The following is a 22,219-nucleotide window of genomic DNA, read 5'->3' as shown; positions in this document are numbered from 1 at the left end:
GTTATCACACCCAGTCTTCTGCCTGGAAATCAAAAAGCCTCTGCTCAGATGGTCAGTAGAAGGAATGGGAAACAGAGAATTGCAGGTGTAGGATATTACCTCAACTTTCCTGGCTTTCCTGAAAAATTCATGGAAAAAGAAGGAAGTATTTAAAGCAGGGGTGGCTAAAATATAGCCTTCTAGGTGTTGTTAAACTACAGTTACCATCATCCCTGGCTACTGACCACACTGGCATGGGCTCATAGGGTTGGAGTCCAACAGTGTCAAGAGCCGCCAGTATGTCATCTCTAATTCAAAGCAACTATATCCAGTGCCATCTAATAGAACAATGTACAATATTCACAATTAATGTTCATTGAGTCTTTATTTACTTTCACTGTGCAATTGGGTTAATCTTATTGGTGGGGAAAGGAAATAATCAACATATTTTTGACTTGTTTGACAATAAGAAATATCTTTTTAAATATTTAAATATTTCCTATTTAGATACCTTGAGATTAGTTAATGGAGGCAACAGGTGTGAAGGTCGCCTTGAGGTATATCATAATGGCAGCTGGGGGACTGTCTGTGATGATATTTGGAGCCTGAATCATGCACACGTCGTCTGCAGAGAGCTTGGATGTGGACCAGCTCTGTCCGCACCAGGAAATGCCCGTTTTGGTCAAGGCTCAGGCAACATCCTCCTGGACGATGTACAGTGCACAGGAAGCGAATCTTCTCTGCTTCGCTGTTCTCACAGAGGTTGGGGGACACATAACTGTGGTCATCATGAAGATGCCAGTGTCATTTGCTCAGGTATTACTTAAGAACTCTAGCCATCCTTATTAAAGGAATTCAGTTTTGAAATCTGTCTAGATTTCTCTGGGGTTCCAATGGCACACTGCTGGCAGCACATTAAGTGTTTTATGAAAGAGTGCGTATGCTCTGTGCATTGCTTTCACTGTCCACAAAGTTTCAGTGGGAACCAAGGCTTCTTGCACTTGAGTTCCGGGAATCAAAAAGCCTCTGCTGAGTTGGTCAGTAGAAGGAATGGGAAACAGAGAATAGCAGATGTAGGATATTACCTCAACTTTCCTGGCTTTCCTGAAAAACTCATGGAAAAAGAAGGAAGTATTTAAAGCAGGGGTGGCTAAAATATAGCCTTCTAGGTGTTGTTAAACTACAGTTACCATCATCCCTGGCTACTGACCACACTGGCATGGGCTCATAGGGTTGGAGTCCAACAGTGTCAAGAGCCGCCAGTATGTCATCTCTAATTCAAAGCAACTATATCCAGTGCCATCTAATAGAACAATGTACAATATGCACAATTAATGTTCATTGAGTCTTTATTTACTTTCACTGTGCAATTGGGTTAATCTTATTGGTGGGGAAAGGAAATAATCAACATATTTTTGACTTGTTTGACAATAAGAAATACCTTTCTAAATATTTAAATATTTCCTATTTAGCTACCTTGAGATTAGTTAATGGAGGCAACAGATGTGAAGGTCGCCTTGAGGTATATCATAATGGCAGCTGGGGAACAGTCTGTGATGATCTTTGGAGCATGAATGATGCACATGTAGTCTGCAGAGAGCTTGGATGTGGACCAGCTCAGTCAGCACCAGGAAATGCCCGTTTTGGTCAAGGCTCAGGCAACATCCACCTGGACAATGTGGAGTGCACAGGAAGCGAATCTTTCCTATCTCAGTGTTCTCACAGAGGTTGGGGAACACATGACTGTGGTCATCATGAAGATGCCAGTGTCATTTGCTCAGGTATTCCTAGGCTGGGTTATCTAGCCAATAGGCCAAAAGCAGTTTTGTAATCTCCTTTGGAAAACATATAGTGAAATTATTCTCCACAATTCTCCAGAAGAAAATATTCACCACAATTTCCAGTTTTAATTGCAAATGAATTAGTCTATCACTAACAAATATTATTTTCCTTCATATTTTGCATTTAGCCTGATATGCAAATTTAGAAAAATAGGCCCCATCTGCACTGTACATTTAAAGCAATATAATGCCACTTTGAACATCCATGTCTCGCCGCCCCCCCCATCAACATATCCTGGGAAGTGTAGTTTTCATGGGTGCTGAGAGTTGTTAGGAGGCCCCTATTCTCCTCACAGAGCTACAGAGTTCCCTGGGAAGGCGAAGTGACTTTTAAACCCCTCTCAAATTTCAGCTCTCTGGAGTCATCCATCCGTTACAATGGACTCACATAAGTTCACAATCAACCAAATATTACCAATTCAGTCTTTGGCAAATACCAGGTCAAGCATATGCCTAGCAACGTGTTCCTCAGTTTAATGTTTCACACCAATAATATCAGGTTAAATAAACATTTTATGTGTTCTGATTATTGCTTAATGATTCATGGTATCATTTGTAAAACAAAGAAACAAATCTGTATTTTGTATCTCCAAAGAACATTCCTTGCGTTTGGTTAATGGAGGCAGCAAATGTGAAGGTCGTCTTGAAGTATATCATAATGGCAACTGGGGAACTGTCTGTGATGATCTTTGGACCATGAATGATGCACAGGTGGTCTGCAGAGAGCTTGGATGTGGACCAGCTCGGTCAGCACCAGGAAGCGCCCGTTTTGGTCAAGGCTCAGGCAACATCCATCTGGACAATGTGGAGTGCGCAGGAAATGAACCTTCCCTGCTTCGTTGTTCTCATGCAGGTTGGGGGACACATAACTGTGGTCATCATGAAGATGCCAGTGTCATCTGTTCAGGTATTTTTTACCTCTAATACTACTACTACTACTACTACTACTACTACTACTATTAATATTAATATACCGCCCTATACCCAGGGGTCTCGGAGTGATTCACAGAATAAAATCAAAATATAAAACCACAAAATACATAATCAAAATTAAAACACCCCCCCAGGGAAAAAAAAACATTTTTAAAGGCCATAGGATGTCAATCAAATCAACCAAAGGCCTGGTTAGAAAGGAACATTTTTGCCAGGCACCTAAAGCTGTATAATGAAAGTGTATTCCTTGAGTAAAAGGTAAAGGTATAGGTAAAGGTAAAGGGGACCCCTGACCATTAGGTCCAGTCGTATCTGACTCTGGGGTTGCAGCGCTCATCTCGCATTACTGGCTGAAGGAGCCGGCGTACAGCTTTTGGGTCATGTGGCCAGCATGACAAAGCTGCTTCTGGCAAACCAGAGTAGCGCATAGAAATGCCATTTACCTTCCCGCTGGAGCGGTACCTATTTATCTACTTGCACTTTGATGTCCTTTTGAACTGCTAGGTGAGCACAGGAGCAGGTACTGAGCAACGGGAGCTTACCCCGTTGCGGGGATTCGAACCGCCGACCTTCCGATCGGCAAGCCCTAGGCTCAGTGGTTTAGACCACAGCACCACCCGCATCCCTGCGGATGGAAGTAGGCAGGATAATGATTCCTTATAAAGGCGATTTGATTTTTGAATCTTTTTGAATCTTTGTAGATTGCTATAGGAAAGTTAATACAAACATTTTGAAGCAAGTATCTCTTTTAATTAAGAGACTTTGATTGGACCAATGGTAGTAGAGGAATGAGCATGTCACCAATTTCCCTGTCCTATTGCTTGATCTAAATCAACTATTGTAAAACTGCTGTTAGCCTGCAAGGGCCGGGAGAATACATGTACTGGGTGGTATTTGCATATATGTGTGTAAGTGTGTGTACATACACATTCTCTCCCTCTCTCTCTCTCTCTCTCACACACACACACTTTTTCAGTTCCATTCACCAAGACTAACAGCTCTTTGTTCAGTTTCACACTGACAAATCTTGCTTATGCTGCCTCCAGGCATAATTTCCCCTCTTTTGAGTACATATCAGGAAAATTGGGAGGACTTGGAATCCAAAGCCTACCTCACTCTATTCCTGACTTTCCCAAGAACACCCTCTTTTTGCATTCTCCAACACCAGAGCACCAACAGCAGACCTTTCTGCCGCTGCTCTAGAGAGTCAATCATAGGAGGAGCTCCCTGTCCAAAGGTCAACCTCTCCACCAGTAGAAAGTGAGTCAGACAAAATCCTATGACCCCTGGGATGCTGTCCTCAGTGCAGCAGCCTCAATATTTTAACATGATAAATTTAAAGTGTTAAGATAGTTTATGTGAAAATCCTTAGATTTTCACATCCTTTGTCTAAATCCCTAGACAAAATCTTCTGAATTTGTCCAGAAAATCTGCTGTTTGACACCTATTTTAGTCATTCATGGCATTATTTGTTTATTCTTTTCTTCAGGACGGACTTCATAATTCTCATGTGAAAATTAAGATGTGAGCACACTGGTACTTTTGATACATCTATTGCATCTGGTTGATCTTGCAGACCGTCATTTCAAGAATGCCAAAATTAATTGATTCATGGGCGACTTTAATCAGGTTTCTATCAGCTCTGAGCATATTGATTGTGCAATTATTAGCCTTTTTAATAAAAGCATCTCATAAATATATGTTTCAGTTCTTTGTACTAATGGGAGACTATTTCATATTCACAACTGGGGTGTGCAACAATAATGCATTGCTATTGTTCCTGCTGGGTGTTGTTGTTTCTGTCACACTTTTCACTATGCACACTGGTTTGCCATGTTCATCTCACAACAACCACTTGACATGAGCTAGATTGAGAGACTGATTTGACCAAAAATTGCTACTGAGCCTTTTTAGCTGAGCAGGAACCATTGCCCTCAAACCATAGGACCCAACACAAGCTCAGTGTAATGGGAAAGGCTCCAGCCAGAACACTTACCGGGTAAACATTGCTCTGTCCAGGGTGCTGATATGACTCTGCCTTGCCTGTTGAGACCGTAAGTCATAGGCCTTTTATGCAATGCAACCCTTTAAAAATGATCTCATCCTTCATGTGCCTGGATATTCTCCCTTTTACTTTTACTGGATTGTGTCCAATATGAGGCATTCAGGAAAAGGGGAAATCCGCCACTGGTGTCCATTCTGCTGAGAGATAGACACTGCTGGGTTGCAGTGTGTATAGTAGAAGCACTCACCCTTCTGTTTTTCGACTGAATCATGGGTAGCCAACATGGCACCCTCCAGATGCTGTGAATTGTGATTCCCATCAGCCCCTACCAGCATGGCCAAGGAGCAGAGCCAATGATGCTGAATTAGTGAACGCCATGCATTCTTATCTATGACCTAAAATAAATTATTGGTGCACTGGGAGTCAACATAGATGACCTTAAGATTTCAGCCCTAAATAATAATAATAATAATAATAATAATAATAATAATAATAATAATAATAATAATAATTTATTTATACCCTGCCCATCTGGCTGGGTTTCCCCAGGCACTCTGGGAGGCTTCCAACAGAACATTAAAATGCAATAATCTATTAAACATTAAAAGCCTCCCTAAACAGGGCTGCCTTCAGATGTCTTCTAAAAGTCTGGCAGTTGTTTTTCTCTTTGACATCTGGTGGGAGGGTGTTCCACAGGGCAGGTGCCACTACCAAGAAGGCCCTCTGCCTGGTTCCCTGTAACTTGGCTTCTTGTAGTGAGGGAACCGCCAGAAGGCCCTCGGCACTGGATCTCAGTGTCTGGGCAGAATGATGGGGGTGGAGACGCTCCTTCAGGTATACTGGACCAAGGCCATTTAGGGCTTTAAAAGTCAGCACCAACACTTTGAATTATGCTTGGAAATGTATATGGGAGTAAGTTGCATTGGACTCAATGAGTCTTACTTGTCTTCTGGGTATACATATATATGATTGTGGAGATTTTATAATAGGAACATACTGTGTAGCAACCTACTGCTCTTTCAGCTAACAAAGCATCATCCACATGTAGGCCTACTCAGTAGCTCACATTTATACATAGCACTAGAAACTTACTAAGCACTTTGGAAAAGAAATCAAATTCCTCATACAACATGGCTTACAGATAAGAGACCCCTAATTTCATTTCCACACACTGATGGCCCAGCACTAAACCATTCTTAAAATATGAATAAGGGAAGGAAAAGGAAGTAAGATTTATAATTTTCTGGATTTCCTAGGGCCCCCATGTAAATAGTTTTTCTATGGCTGAACAATGCCACCTAGCGGAAAATGAGAGCAACAGGAGACAAGACTTGTCTTGCATTACTAGATCTTAACGCTTGTTTTCTAGCCCCTGTGCTGGTGTTTGTATGGTGGGGAAAGGGATCCAGACACACATGGTCTTACAGGTAAAACAAAAGAAACAACTAACACTTCACATATTCAGGAAGAATCTAACCAATACAGTTCCACCTTCCATTTTCTAGATTAAAAAAGAACCTACCTCTGTGTTTCCTCTCATGCCTGGTTATCCTTCCAAACCAGAACGTATTGGAGATCAAGGTATGTTTCAAGCATCAATTTGAGTGCACCAGCTGTGGAAGTGTGAATGTTTCATGGTTATGTTTACTTGGAAAGTGGCCCTAGCAAGGCGGGAGAGAGGGGGGGAGGGAGAGAGAGGGAGAGGGAGGGAGAGATTGAGAGAGAGAGAGACTGCGGAGCACTAGGACTGCAGGGGATGGGTAAGGACAGTTTGAACCTCCCCCCCCCTTGCTGTGGTCCCAAGGACAATGACCCCTCACCCAGTTGCTGTTGGCATTGGGATGGAAGCTTCCATTGGGCCTACAGTCCTGATGCTTCACAAGCTCCTCCAGGACCGCTTTTTACTTAACATCTGGTTTGGCCTTTCAAGTAACACTTATAATGATAATGTGCATAGCTCACTGGATTTTCCACAGGCAAGACTATTGTGTTTTACTTCAACATATGACTTCCTTTGTGTGAGGAATCAGATGCTTGTACTTTAAAAAGATGTGGCTGCTGTATCATAATCTTCCCTTCTATCAATATTCCACAGCCAGTTCACATAGCAAAAAATATAGAGTGCAAATAATACAACTGAGCAATGCAGCCAAGCAATTAAATTAACCTATGTACTGGCTCTCAAGGGACCACTGAATTTGAATCAGCAGTACCAGAGGAGAACTCAATTTGCATTGTACTTTCTTATGGAAGACTTACTTTTGAGCTATTTTTTTTAAGTGTGAAAGGTTTAAATAAATAAATAAATAAATAAATAAAGTATCAAATACTAATAATAAAACAGATGGAATAATACATAAATGCCAACCACCACCACCACCACCCCATCTTGGACTGGCAACTCTTGAATTCAACAATTATGGTATTTGAGGAACGCCTGGAGCAGAGTCCTTTGGTAGCTGGGCAAGACCTTGGGGCAGGTTCTGGATGAGAAGTCATTCCATGACTTCCAATGGATGGAGGATGGAGGTGGAGGATGGAGGTGAAGATGGAGATGGAGGATGGAGGATGGAGGATGGAGATGAAGCCCAACATAAGATTCCTCTAAAATGGGATGGGCAACCTCTAGTCGCAGGCCAATCTTGTCTTGTCAGCAGATCTATTTTGGGTCACCAGGCATTTTCCCTAAGCCACCAGCACCTGCCAATCAGCTGATATCACTGGGCGATTAAAGTGGGTGAGGTTCACTCATGCCGAGTGCTGCTTCACCATCACATTCCTTGTGGGGAATACACTGGCAAATGTGATTCCTGTATAGAGCAGGTCTAAAACCACTACTCATTATCTTGTGAAATATTGATAGAAGGGAAGATTATGATACAGCAGCCACATCTTTTTAAAGTACAAGCATCTGATTCCTCACACAAAGGAAGTCATATGTTGAAGCACAAACCTATCTATACATGTTTACTCAAAAATAAGTCCCACTGAGTACCTATAAGATCAGAGTTTTAATCTCTTTGGTGTGTAAGAGAGGTGGGTGGCATTTTATCTTCTGGAGCTGAAGTGAGCCTTAATCTGCTAAATAAAACAAGGCAACAAACCACCAGATTAAGAAAGATAATCAGAAGTTATCTCTCACTTGGGTAGATCAGGTTCCTTCTATGCATGGGAAAATAAATATATTGTGTAACATAGGGGTCCCCAAACTAAGGCCCAGGGGCCAGATGCGGCCCAATCGCCTTCTCAATCCAGTCTGCGGACAGTCCAGGAATCAGCGTGTTTTTACATCAGTAGAATGTGCCCTTTTATTTAAAATGCATCTCTGGGTTATTTGTGGGGCATAGGAATTTTTTCAAAATATAGTCTGGCCCCCCACAATGTCTGAGGGACAGTGGACTGGCCCCCTGCTGAAAAGGTTTGCTGACCCCTGGTGTAACACGTTTCATACACTAAAAACCAGAATGGTCAGCAGAATTGAGTACAGCAAACAAATCATAGCCTAAGATTAAATTACCCACATTGGGTAACTTCACGGCAAGGAAAGCTCTCCATAGCTATTGCATGCTTGAACTTTCCTAGCCTTCTAGGTGCTCAGAGATAAAGGCAAAAAACATTAAACTTTAATGTTGCAACCACACATGGTGGCTTTCATTTCAAGATCTTATTATTACTCAGTGTGAAATAGCAGCATGGGACACGTTCAGTTTCTCTCATCTTTTACCCTAAGATCTGTTCTTACAGAAACGGGGGCTGCTGCTTAACATTGCTTCCCCATGATGGCTGCTCCACGCAGGGCCTGCAACTGTGATGAAGGGCTTCCCACGTTGACTAGATGCTATTTTTAAGTGTATCCAGAAGAAATCTGCCCATAGAAATCAATGGAGAATTTCAGGATTTCAATGAAGCTGGGACTGGGTGGCCCTCTCCCCAATTCCGAAGAGCCCAAGGAGGAGAAAGCATGCTTGGTGGGGACAAAATGCTGAGTGATTGCTGTGGAACTCAGGATTCAGAGGGTTAATGGATCCACATTCTACATTTCAACAGTTTGTTGCAGGGCCTCAGAGAGATTGTGTGTGATACTGATACAGTCGTACCTTGGCTCCCGAATACCGCAAACCGGAAAGTGAGTGTTCCGGTTTGTGAACATTCTTTGGAACCCGAATGTCTGATGCGACTTCCGCGGCTTCTGATTGGTTCTAGCTTTCTGCAGGCAATCAGAAGCCATGCCTTGGTTTCCCAACGTTTTGGACGTCGAACGGACTTCCAGAATGGATTCATTTGACTTCCAAGGTACCATTGTACTTTTAAACCTGCAAAAAACCAGGCTACTTTGGCGTTACTTGCTACAAAAAGGAGGAAAAGCCATTCATGCAATTGCTAATGGTGTGTCTGATGTCTGGCCTACTTTGGCCCTGAAACAAAAAGAGCTCACCCTCCATTTATTACCCAGGGAATAAATTCTTGATAATCTTCCAGGATTTTCTTCCTGCTTCCTTATGCAAGGTCTATGGGGACATTTCCTGATTCTTCCTAGCCCAACAGAGCAGGGTTAATGATAAAGGCCAAACCTCTTCACCTCTTCTTGAAGTGTTGTAAAAACGTCAGTGTGGGGCAGTGTTTCCTCCTCATGCTCTTTTGAGTGGGAACTTTGCCAACAGAAATTTTAGAGAGATACTATTGTGCCACTTTTAAACATTCATCAGAATTACACACTTCTTTAAATTCGAGGGGAAATTCATAGAAACTCAGCATCATAAATGGGAAACCTTTTACCACATTCCTTTCTCAGAAAAAAGAGGGAGAAAGAGCTCAGTTGCATTACAAATGGCAAAAATTTTAACTTCCGTTCTGACATTCAAGAGACGTAAGGGATTGTTGGTGGGAATTTGAAATCAAAATTGCTTGGAAGCAACATGCACATTATTTTGTATATTTGTTAAGTCTTTTATTGCCACTAATTTCATTGTCGCCAATTTCCTTTTAAATTTAATTGTGTGAGTGTAATTGCTGTTCCTGTATTTTTTGTCTTGTCTTGCTATGAGCTTAAAGCTGAAATAAACTGATTGATTGAGCTGTGTATCTGAAGAAGTGTGCATGCACACGAAAGCTCATACCAAAAACAAACTTAGTTGGTCTCTAAGGTGCTACTGAAAGGATTTTTTATTTTTTTTGTTTTGTTTTGATTGAGCTCAGTTGCACAGCTGATTCAGGTATGTCTGGTACCTGCAGATGGACATGGTTTAGGGAAAACACCCCGGATTATAGGGTAGGATAATACTTCAAGTTATCCTATTCTTACAACGTCAAGTTTGCAATCCAAACACTAAAAGGCTAGGAAATGCCTACTGGCAATTGTATTCCCATTCATATATATGGCACGTGTTTAATTTCAAGCATTGAAAAGAAGTCTTGAAAGACAGAAAGAACAAATAGTTCCCAGGATTTCCTACACTGAGCAACACACACGCACAGAGAGAGAGCAGATTCCTGCCAATCAACTAAACTTTAACAAGCCACCTTTGTTTCATAGGTAGGCTTGACTGATATTTTCAAAATAGATGTTATTACAGGAAACATTTTAACAATCATGCCATGTCCACAAAGGTCAGCCTTGATGTCATCTGCATTCCTTCCCACTTTTGCTTATTTAAATTAAATCTGTCTATCATATCTGGATTAATGACTAAGCACCTTTGCTGTTTTTATTACCCTGAGTTTCATTCCTCTGCAAGAAGCCAAAATGTCCAGTATTTATTGTTCTTTGCATTTGCAATTTTCTTTATGATGTCAATATCTTGTTCCTTACATCAGAGCAGCTTGGTTGTGATGCAGTGTGGACAACATACCTGATCATGTCATTGTGCTCATAAGAATTAGAATAGAAGGAAGGAAGTGCAGAGGTGGGAGTGGGGGATTAGACCCTAGTTCCCAAATTCAATGCATTCCCCAATTGTGTCTGCAAATAAACCAAATATTTATGCTCTACAATGAGTGGTAGTCATACAAGTTAGTGTAGACCCATTCAAATTAATGAATAGGAGTAAATTAGGTCCATTAATTTCAGTAGGTCTACTCTGAGGAAAACTTGATTGAATTTCACCCATACATTTAATGCACATTTATTTATTGTTATATTTATACTCTGTCTTTTCTCCACCCTGGAATCCAGAATGATTTACATAATCTTTGTCCTCCATTTTATCCTCAAAACCTGGATTTCTTGTGTCTCAGTCCAACACCCAACCACTACATCACAGTGACCGCACTCATGGCTTCCCACAAAGAATCCTGGGAAATTCTTTAAAGGTTAATGTGGTTATAAGAGTGCTTTAAATGGATGTGACCAAAGTCTGAAGGCATGTTACTAGCAAAGCCTGAAAGCTTAGGCTAATTTTCAATTTAACTTGACCACAGAGAATGACTATCCTTCACGGGGACTGAGACTTAAGGGGCTGATTCCTGCATTCATGGCTACTTCGGCTTGTCTCCAGCAGAGATGATTTAATACATTTTTCTGCCTGGGCCAAGGTACAAGATGCTTCTCCCACCTCTCATTCCATTTACAGATGGTGACCAGGCTGGCAGTGGAAACTTACTTCAACACTGGCAAAAGAACAGCAGGTTGACCTAGACTGGGAGCATTATGTGGGAGATAAGGGGCTTTAATCCTTTGCTCTCCACCATGGTCCTGATTTGGTGCTGTTTATCAAGAGGGAGAAAGATGAGGCATTGGGGAAGTTGGGGAGGTGCAGGTCAAGCAGTGAGGGGGCTGGATTGGTTCTGCTGATGCACCTGCACCATGCTGACCTCCTCGCCGCCTTGACCCTTTCCATGAGTGTCAGCAACACACCTCCTGAGAACTAGCCTTGCAGCTCCACTCTACCGGGTGAGCCATTTTCTCCTCTGATCTAGGTTGGAGGTCTACACCTGCTATTTACTTTTCAAAAAGCTATTCAGAAAATTGCTAGAGGCATGAATGGCGCCTTATCCAATTTGGCCCAGCAATCTCTAGCAGAGCAATTGGTGTTCTGTTTGTGGAATGAGGCTTTCCTGCCTTGTCCTTCACACTGCAGTCCTCTGCGCACCCCCAAGCCACGTAAGAGGTCCTCTGGAATGGCACTGCATGTGAAGCAATGTGGTAGCAGCTGTGGAGAGGGGGGATTAATGCAGATCTATTAGGTCGCCACCCTTTCTGAATATGGACTTGCTTTCCATGTGTTCTAGGGTACTTGGGGGCCAGGCATTTATCTTTCCCAACAAAATCAAAAGGGGAAAACTAGCATGAGGCCAAATCAACTTTTAATGTATATGACAAATCCATTTTGAAATAGAAATGTGGTGTTGAAATAATTCTTAGCATTTATTCAGCACTTTCCAACCTCAGCTTCCCCCCTACATCTCAGGAATCTTCATACTACCACATAAAGTATGTCAGCATTCTTATTCTAGATTGCAGATTGGGGAGGGGCGAAGTTGAAAGAACGGCAGCTCACCTGTGACCATGTAGTGAGTTAAGGGGTGAGGCAAACCTTGAAACTGGAATTTCCCAGCTCACATGCTTATCTGTTCAAGATCAGCTTTTCTCTCTATTATTGAGCAAGACTTGGCAAATAAAGACTGCAGTCACCAACACCTGTTTTTTGTGGATTAGTCCCAAACAAAACTTGATTTATCTCAGCAGAATTTCTTGTAGTTTGCTCAGTAGTATGGCCCCTCCAAGCCTCAGGATTCTCCCCCACCCACCCACCCAGGCCACACACTCTCACCAGCCCTACTCTGAGTTCTCCTTGAGTGGTTTACTTAGCTTGACTGCGTCTTTGCACTGTGCACTGTATGGCTTCTTACTGGGTGGATAAATGTCTGCCAGGTGGGAGCTGTGTGTATAGAAACATCTGGTTTTTGTGTACTTAGAATGCAGCCTCCTATGCAAGGGTTAGTGTCACAACTGCTGTTTCACCTGCTATTGCCTCTGACCCCACTACCACTAGCCACACCCATTTTTCCTCCGGCAATTGCCCTCCGCTGGTGTGTGGCCCCCAGAAGATGAAATAATGTGGTCCTTGGGCTGGAAAAGGTTTCCCACCTCTGGTTTAGAGCCAAACACTTTCTTTGACATTAAAATGTGTACCTATTCTGTGGAGAATGTTAGGAGGAATGGGGGAGAAATTAAATGGGCAAACCAACTAATTTGCACTTTCTGCAACAATATGGGAACTGAAAAGCAGCCATTCTTTGAAACATGGTATTGTTCCAACTCTGCAATGCAGTTCTGCCACCCAAAGAAACATGGGCTCTACTGTGGTTTTGTTAGTTTTAATTATTGTTTTAACTGAAGTGTATTTCTGTAGCTGTTGTTTATTTTATAATATTCTGAAAATGCTCTGAGATCAGTATAAGTGATGAAGGGTGGTCTACAAATCTAGATAGATAAATAAACTAAGGCAGAGGAAATGCAATTAATAGTTGTCATACAAGCAAGGTTTGCTGAAGTTCCCTCATCTACACAATTATTAATGATAAAAGGAGCCTTTCTCTTTTCTCACCTGAGCACTCTATCTCTACATCTAGGATAACATGCTGGCATTTGGAAAGCAGATTAAACAACACCATTACCTCTGGGGGGGGCGGGACACTAGTATTTCCTGGAGCAGTTAAATCAGATGGCATTATATGTGACTTATTGAGTGTTGGACACTGATGTTCCCACAGGCTTCTCCAAAGCAATAATAATCAGTAACTGTCTATTTCCAGGGATATGGATTGTGAAATGAAAATATCCCGGACTTCCGTGTCATAGATCTGGGAGTTCAAGAAGAAAGATCAAATTGCAAACCACATGCTTTCCGGAACAGATTAGAATGCTTATAAATTCTGAAATTCACAATTTCTTTATTTTAGCAGAAACCCACTCGAAACATGGGTGCCCAGATATGCTTGTTTTGGATGCTGTTGATATCTTCTGCTCTTCTACATGAATCAGGTACTGTGCTTATATTGCCTTGGGCTTGGGGATGGGTTGCTTCTCTGCTTAAATCCCAGCAAAAGTGGGCCGACATGGAACTGGTAGGCAGCTGAGCCTATTCAACTGTGCAGGAAACTACTCAGCAATTAAGTATACTAAAACTATGATTAAATTTCTATCTCTTGGTTCCATGGGAATACAGGAACAAAAGGATAGAACTCCAAGGATGAAAAGTCCAAGGATATGTATTATAAAAACTATGAAGAAGGAATTGGGGGGGGGGAGTCTCCTCACCTATTTCACCAGTGTAATTTCTCCATTGGATCAAAAGCCTTCTGTGAACAGATGAAAGCTGCAGGAGGCCAAATTTATGTGTCTTAACTATTAGGAGTGTGTCCCACCTTCTCAAGTTCACTGGTGATTCCCAAGGGCAAATTATACATTACCCATGAATATGCATAAAAGCCTTAGCAGTGTGTTGATGTTTAAAGAAAGGCAATTGTTAAAAGGTGGCAATTGTGAGTCGAGGAATAGATTTGGGTCAGATGAACATGCATCAAGGAGTAGTTGATGATCAGGCTGTACATTGGTGGGGGGAGGTAGAATCTGTCCCTTTAGATTGTTAATGAAGTTCACAAAATTGCTCCTGTGGAATCCTGTCTACAGATTTATGTGGGTAAAATAAGTTCTCCCAGCAATTAAGACATCATAAAACATCCTCTCTTTTTTTGTTTTACAAAGGTGCTCAGCAGTTGCGTTTAGTGAATGGATGGAACAGGTGTGTTGGGAGAGTTGAGGTCAACTACAACGGAACTTGGGGGACTGTTTGCGATGACAACTTTGATAAGAAAAATGCACACGTAGTGTGCAGACAACTTGAGTGTGGAGAGGCAACCACGGTGTATGGGTGGTCTTATTTTGGCCGAGGATCTGGACCCATACTCCTGGATGATGTGAACTGCACAGGAAGTGAACTCCACCTCTGGGACTGTCCTCATGCCACGTGGTTGGTAAATGACTGTGGGCACAATGAAGACATCAGCGTCGTCTGCTCAGGTAGCACATCTCTGTGCACTATGTAGGGTTTTTCAATTGCAAACAAACGTCAAACACATGAAAGCATGATGTTACAAGTAGGGATGGGGAAGAAATTAGATTCAATTCAAATGGGCAAACCAAGTAATTTACATTTTCTGAAACAATGTGCAGGCCAAAAAGCAGCTCTTTGTGAAACTTGTGTTTCTTCAACTTTGCAGTGCTGTTCTGTCACCATGAAGTATGTACACACAAAAATATACCAGGCAAAGTATGTGTGAAAATGCATATATTAGCTAAAATAACATCCAATCATTATATTTTGACAAAATACCTTGAAAAATTGTTTATATCAAGTAAAACTGCATACAACAATGTATATATTAGAAGAAATTCACACTAAATTGCCAGTGGATTTTTGGAGAACTGAACTTAATATTGGAAAAATGAGGGACTGAAAATTATGAATATGCCCATCCCTGGTTGCAAGCTGAGTGCTTCAGACAAACCACCTACTTAGGCACAACACAATTTCCATTTATTCAGGTGGTTTGGGAGTAATATGATTTGAACAATCAGAAAGTTAAATAATTGGGAATGCAATTTGAATAGGATAATGTTGCATACAGAACAAATGACTGTGGACAATTAGAATATCTGGATGCCTGCCTGAGAATCAAAGAGCCTAGCTTCCAATGCACAGGCAGGTCAAGCATGACCAGTACTAAACTCTTTTACCATTATGAAAGCTGAGATATCCCAAGGAAGCAGATATTTTGATGGAATAGGGCACAGAAATATGAATTCATCTGGAACTGAGGTATGACAGACTTGTAATTTCTAATGACAAGGGTGGGGAGTTGCAAGCAAGAGACAGCAGAAAGCTATTAAAAGGTTAACTCTGTGTCTTGATAGTTATATAATTCAGTTAACCTAAGTATCAATGACACATGTGTTCATTTCAGTTTTGTAATAAGAATGAATAAAAAATGCAACAATACAATACACAGCAATGCACAACAACATGACACTAATCACAACCCCATGGGATCATGTTCATCAATGCAAGATGAGAGTACAAAAGCTATCAGGGCAGCATGCTTAACTAGAAGGATTTTAATTAAAATCACATACTAACAGCACTGTGATTTTTACACAGATACAGTTCAGTAACCATAAAAATAACAATTTCTGTTTCTTTATTCACAGATGCTGGAAATCAACCAACAGGTGAGTCTGTTTATCTGTGGCATAGGCGAAAGTATTTGTCAGATTGCTGGATGTTCCTTTCTAGGTTGCAACCAGTAGGATTTCAATTACATCCTGGGAAGGGACAGGGGAATTTGTGACCTTCCATAAATTGTTGGGACTACAGATCACATTATCGCTGGCCACTGACTATGCTCGCTAGGGCTTATGTTAGTTGGATTCATCCTTGCTCTAGGGGGTGGATAATATCATTCATGCCATACAGTTCTCTTTTTTTATTTGCTTCTTGCAAGTCTTCTTTCACTTGGAAGTGAAAGAAGAAAACATCCACTCCAACCACACTTCACTTTCCCATGATGAACTCTTGTTATGCCTTGGCTGTGAAGAGTATTACAGGCTGTCAGTGAGAATATCCCTAAAGGAGTAGGGCTATTCTGCTCTCCATGGTAGTGGTAACACTTTGTTTCTGCTTGTTGATGTAAGCTGCATTTCCCCCTGTTACTTTGTCCCATCTTTTGTCATCCTGCCCACAATACACAGTGCTAAATGACCTGCTCCCATCGTCAGAGTAATTCCTTTTCTTCCATACCTTTCACAGTAACCTCTTTAGCAAAAACATTTCCTGCTCCTTTTGCTTCTCTTTTTCAACTTCTCCATTTCTTTTCTCTCCACACTCTTTTTTCTCTCTCTAACCTTTCTCCATGCTTTTTCGTCTGATGCAGATTGTAAGCCCTCCAGGAACAGTGTCTCTTTTGTGTTCTGTACCTGAAGAGTATGCCAAACTGTATGGTATTTGTGAAGCTGCAATGGCTTTGGTCCAAACGTGTCCTTCCTCATGCAAAGGGCACGTGATGATCACAGAAGGGCCATTTTACATCTTGTGCTTGAGTACCGTGGGAGGAAAGTGAAACAAAATCCTAAATTGCATAATATCTTGACTATAGAATCTCCCTATTATAGCACTGTGCAAAGCATACCCACCTCCGCCACACCTGGAGCGGCATCAGGTCTGAAATTGTCTACTATGTATTTCCCTGTTGGAAACTTGGGAATGTAAATAATCTTAGCAGGCTTCCTTTTCGTGCCAAATACCTCCGTCTGATTCACAATTCAACATTCCTGCTGTTTGTGTCTTCAACAGGTTACTTGCCTGTCCAATTGGTCGGCGGAAGCTCAAACTGCGAAGGCCGCGTTGAAGTGTATTATGACGGGCAATGGGGAACAGTGTGTGATGACACCTGGAATGAAAGAGGTGCAGCTGTTGTATGCCAGCAACTTGGTTGCGGTGAAGCCATCTCGGCTCTGGGAGATGCTCATTTTGGCCAAGGCACAGGAGATATTGTTCTGGATAATGTGGATTGTGATGGAAATGAGACAAGTCTGGGAGAATGCTACCATCAAGGATTTTATAACAATAACTGCAATCACAGTGAAGATGCAGGTGTTATTTGTTCAGGTAAATGTGGTCTGTGAGAACCCAGGTGATCTCACCATGGATCAGTTCTGGAAAGTATAAAGTAAACACAGGAATGAAAATACCTCTGAACATGCAGAGTGTGTTTTCCCATTACTACTAAATAACCAAAGAAAGATAGTTCTCAAACGCTGAGTACTAAAAAGTCATGCTTTTACGTAATGGTTTCCAGATTTTTTTCAATGACTCCGGGGACACTTTTTTTTTTTTAGCTGAGAAGCCACATGAAGTGCTACATGTTCCAAGTTTCCAGGACTTCCCTTTGAGTCCTTGTTAAATGTCCAGTTAGTTTAGTAAGTTATTCCATTTATATCCAATGTGTGCTCCAAAGAGCTTGAAATGACACACATTCTTCTCCCCACCCCACCCTACCCTCTTTTTCCACCATGTGAGGTAGGTTAGACTGAAAGACTGGCCAAGATTACCCAATCAGCTCCATAACTTAGTGGGGATTTTATTGTGGGTCTCTCCAGTCTTAGTCTATCCATTCCACAAAGTTGGCATCACTCAAGGACATTGGAACTATGAGAAGAATCTATTCTTTCCATCCATGAGCTGCACAAAAATGCTATCTTTGTGCATAGACACAATCCAAAAGTTATCACTTCTGGACTTTATCTTTATGAAACTCAAAATTATTTTCGTCTCTTGACAGCTCACACATATTCTACAACACCAGAAGGAAGCACTACAACATTGTTGACAACAGAAGGAACCACCCAAGCAATAAGCACAACTGAGGAAATGGTTACTCCTGAGATGCCAACCACAACTCAAGGAGGTACACAACAGTCTCAGAAATTTAGTCTTACCTCTGTGCATGGTACTATGTGGCTTAACTCAATTATTTAAATGTAATAGATAGACAAAATCAGAGAAAGACAAAAAGCACAATTAGGGCATATCCAATCAGGGTGGGTATCTACTGTGCATTTGTAACTTACATAGGGGCTGAATCTTTTTATTGACCTCTGCTAATCACAATGGAAGGTGAGAATATTAATGAGTTCAAGTAACAAGCAAGTCACACATTACAGATCAGCACATTCCCCACATATTAACCATGTGATTTTGCTGTGAACCCAGAAAGATATGAGGTAACTAATGCATTTATTTTTGCTCAGCATCATGCGGAGCCCTGCATCTGATGCATGGTGTGTTTGCCAGCTCTGCAACAGTGTGATGAGACGCCAAGTTGTGCAACTAGTTCTGATGGAAGCTGCTGTCTGCAAACAGTTAATATATTTGCTACAAAACTGATTTATGGTTTGGTTTTGCACATGTGCTGCCCAACAAAACAGATGCAGAGGTTTCCAGCTCCTCTTGAGATATATGTGATCAACCTTATATAGGTATATGTAGAAGTGACATGAGAATCATTGCATGCCATAAAATACATGCACAAAATTTCCCTACTACCATTGTTCTGTATGCTGCTCCGCTTCTTGATACAATCTACATTTGATTAGGATTGGGGGCAGGATTTTCTAGAAGTTGCAAATTTTATTTTTGGTATCAGAATGGTGACCACAGAACAACCCCAAACATACATTGTGCCACAAGAGTGAAAATTTCAAAACTCTTCAGGAACCTTGAATTCAGGTAAACAGATGTACAATCTGATGAAAGGAGAACATATTGTAGACTTTCCCGAGCTCATGCATTTAGGAAGGGGTATATAAACACGCAATAAATAAATTATCATAATACAGCTTCAAGTATATTGGAATCAGCCACAGAAATGTCTGCTTTTCAACTATTTGTGTTTAATGGTTACTCTTTTATTTTGCTGCAATAGCTCCCTCTGTTGTCACTGAAGTTCCTAGCACCTCGGGTAATTCTTTCCTTGATCTCTCCCCCCCCTTTTGAATCCATTACATGAGCCTAGATTAGCAAAGACTCCCATTACAAGGTAAAGTCTCTACAAAAGGGTTTAGCATCCTCAGAGTAGACTGAAAATTACTGAGCCCCATCAGTCACAAAAAGGTAGTGGTGGTGTTAAGAATTGATTGTTTTTCTCTTTTTAAAAAAACATTTGTATACAATTGTCAAGATTACACATTATTAAATGAGAAACAGTCTTGTCACATTCTTCATCACCTTTTGCAGAGATTTCGCCATCAGGAACACCAGCAAATCCTTTCTCCCTAAGACTGGTGAATGGAAAGAACAGCTGTCAGGGTCGTGTTGAAGTCTATCATAATGGGGAGTGGGGGACTGTCTGTGATGATGAATGGGACATTAATGATGCTCGCATTGTCTGCAAAGAAGTTGGTTGTGGAGAAGTCATTTCAGCTCCCGCAAACGCCTACTTTGGTCAAGGCCCAGGCAGTATCCTCATGGATGCTGTACAGTGCAAGTGGGATGAATCTTCTCTTAAGGACTGCTCCCATAAGGGATGGGGGGTCCATGACTGCAAACATAAGGAAGATGCCAGCGTCATCTGCTCAGGTACCTCAAATTATTTTCCATATGTGTTAATTTTTGCAGCATAGCTTCTCGATCTGCATTTGCAAATGAAGTGGTACCTCGGTTTTTGAACGTATTCCGTTCCGGAAGACCGTTCAAGTTCTGAAACATCTGAAAACCGAAGCATTTACCTCTGGAAAACTCAGTACGGATGCTTATGGCACATTCAACTTCCGAAAAGTGTTCAAAAACTGAAACCTTTACTTCCAGGTTTACGCTGTTCAAAACCTTAACATTCGTCAATGGAGACGTTCAAAAACCATGATGCCACTGTATAGTAGTTATTTGAGCTGATTCAATTTTTGTATCTATTTGGTAACCTCATTGTATACTGCGGTATATAAATTGTTGGTGTAAATTGTATTGTAAGAACATGATTAGGCTTTCTCTTTTTATATTATAAACTCCTCCATCCACTACACAGAGTCTTATTTCATCCTGGGAAATGGAGCTGAAGCTTTCCATTGCTTCCCCTTCATCCAGTATTATCCCTTTATTTGAAGACTGCACACCCTTTGAACTAATTTTAATAATAAACCCAGAGGACAGATTCCAAAGGCCAATGTGTGGATGCCTAAGTGCGGTCTTGGAGTGACTTTAGAAGGTTTTGTGAGAGGACAGAAGCTCCACCTTTGGCTCTTTGGCTTGCACACACTGCTAGCACCAGAACAGCCTGAAGAATAGCCCTGGCTTCCAGACTTCAAACCATTATGCTATTTGTGATACCATTTCATTGGCAGGTGGACAGCCCCGCCCAGCTGTCAGATATGTCCTTGCAAAATGGTTCCCCATCCCAGGGGTTGCATGTGGAGTTGGAAAAGGAGAGTGGGAATAGCAGCAGGGAGTTGGAGAGCAGAGCAGAGCAGGGGTTCGCAGCCCCAAGTAAATAAATGGCAAATAGGAGGTATTCAGAGGTATTCTTCATCTGAAAGTATAGGCTCTGTCAGGTTAAGATGGGTAGCAGGCACTGATAGTAGACCGATTCAGTTGGAGTTTTATTGAATACTGCCGTGTGTGTGTGTGTGTGTGTGTGTGTGTGTTGGAATACTGGTCCAAATTTAGTATTTAGTATTTAGAAATACTGGTCTAATTACAAATAATTAAATTTTCCTTATTACTGCCTTTAAAACCATAAATAATAGCTATCACTACAGCTTATATCAGCAACTCATATGATTTCAAAACAGGGTCATACAAAGTAATACCTTCCTTGGCATGACCATTAAATGAAAGAGAGATTCCACTGTTGTGGGGAATCATGGGATTATTTGTGGCTACTAATCCTGATAGCTTTATTCTATATCCACTGCTTTCCCCTTCTTAATTTTTGGAGCTTCTAACACATTCTTTCCAATTTTAGAACCTATAACACTACAGTAGAACCCATCACATCTGGTATGTATTTACTTTATCTTTATATATATAGCATGGTAACACATTCAGATCCATCAAACATAGGCTGCATTCACAAGACAGTACATTCCACTTCCCTGACATTTCCCTGTCTGTTGATTTTCAAATTATAGTTGAGTTTTCGCATAATATAAAAAGAAACACTACCAGAAATCTAGTAGAATATATCAGGTGTTTAGTGCTCATTTCCATGTTAATTGCTTCCGGGGCTGGGGGGCATTATCCCAGAAAAATGCAAAGTAAAGTAACCAAATCTGTAAAGTAACCAATATCAGCATATAGTTCTTTCCTGCCATTCTCATGGGTAAATAAAGGAGGAATTAAAGTAGGCATGTGCAGAAATGACAAAAATTTCATTACATCTGAATGCACCCACAATATGCAATCAAATAAGGTTTTCAAACCAAGAACAAATTGGATTTTCTGAGTTGTGATGAAACCACAGAAACTTGACTTCATTTGCTCTATGACAGGCAGCAAGATAAATCAAAATCATGTTATATCTGGAGACAACACAGTGATCTATTTATAACACAAAGATTGAGTGTGTATAGGACAGTTTGCAGTTACAAGTAGCCCTGGATATTAAAGATGATACAATATGAAGACCAGGTGTATAATATTTGGTATTAGATATGTTTCTTTTTAAATTAGGAACTTCACCACCTCAATCTATCAGTACAGAGTATCACAACATGTAAGGACTCATACTGGGTTTTAGTGTTTCTTTTTTTAATGCAATTGTCAGTATTATTTATAACTGAAGAAAGAGTAGCCTTGTTACATTCCTCATCAACGTCAACCAGGTTTGCAAACAATAACAAATTGTATTTTCTGAGTTGTATTGAAACAAAAAACCGAGACATGACTTTTTTGTCCATTCTATGTGAGGGGAC

General features: G+C 41.1%; 1 protein-coding gene across 1 annotated transcript in view; it reads left to right on the top strand.

Moving 5' to 3' along the window:
- The window catches only part of DMBT1 (deleted in malignant brain tumors 1), a 145,423-nt gene extending 125,487 nt beyond the window's left edge, over positions 1-19,936 (top strand). The window contains 8 exon segments of the mRNA XM_033148072.1: positions 487-795; positions 1,452-1,760; positions 2,416-2,727; positions 14,465-14,779; positions 15,968-15,988; positions 17,109-17,423; positions 18,532-18,538; positions 19,594-19,936. Of these exon segments, the coding sequence (XP_033003963.1) occupies positions 487-795; positions 1,452-1,760; positions 2,416-2,727; positions 14,465-14,779; positions 15,968-15,988; positions 17,109-17,423; positions 18,532-18,538; positions 19,594-19,936 (1,931 nt within the window).
- Positions 19,937-22,219: the final 2,283 nt, after the last annotated feature.

This window comes from Lacerta agilis, chromosome 5, assembly GCF_009819535.1.
Source record: "Lacerta agilis isolate rLacAgi1 chromosome 5, rLacAgi1.pri, whole genome shotgun sequence".
In the NCBI taxonomy this organism is placed as follows: domain Eukaryota; kingdom Metazoa; phylum Chordata; class Lepidosauria; order Squamata; family Lacertidae; genus Lacerta; species Lacerta agilis.
Note: the sequence above shows the minus strand (reverse complement) of the source record. Positions and strands in the feature narration are given on the sequence as shown.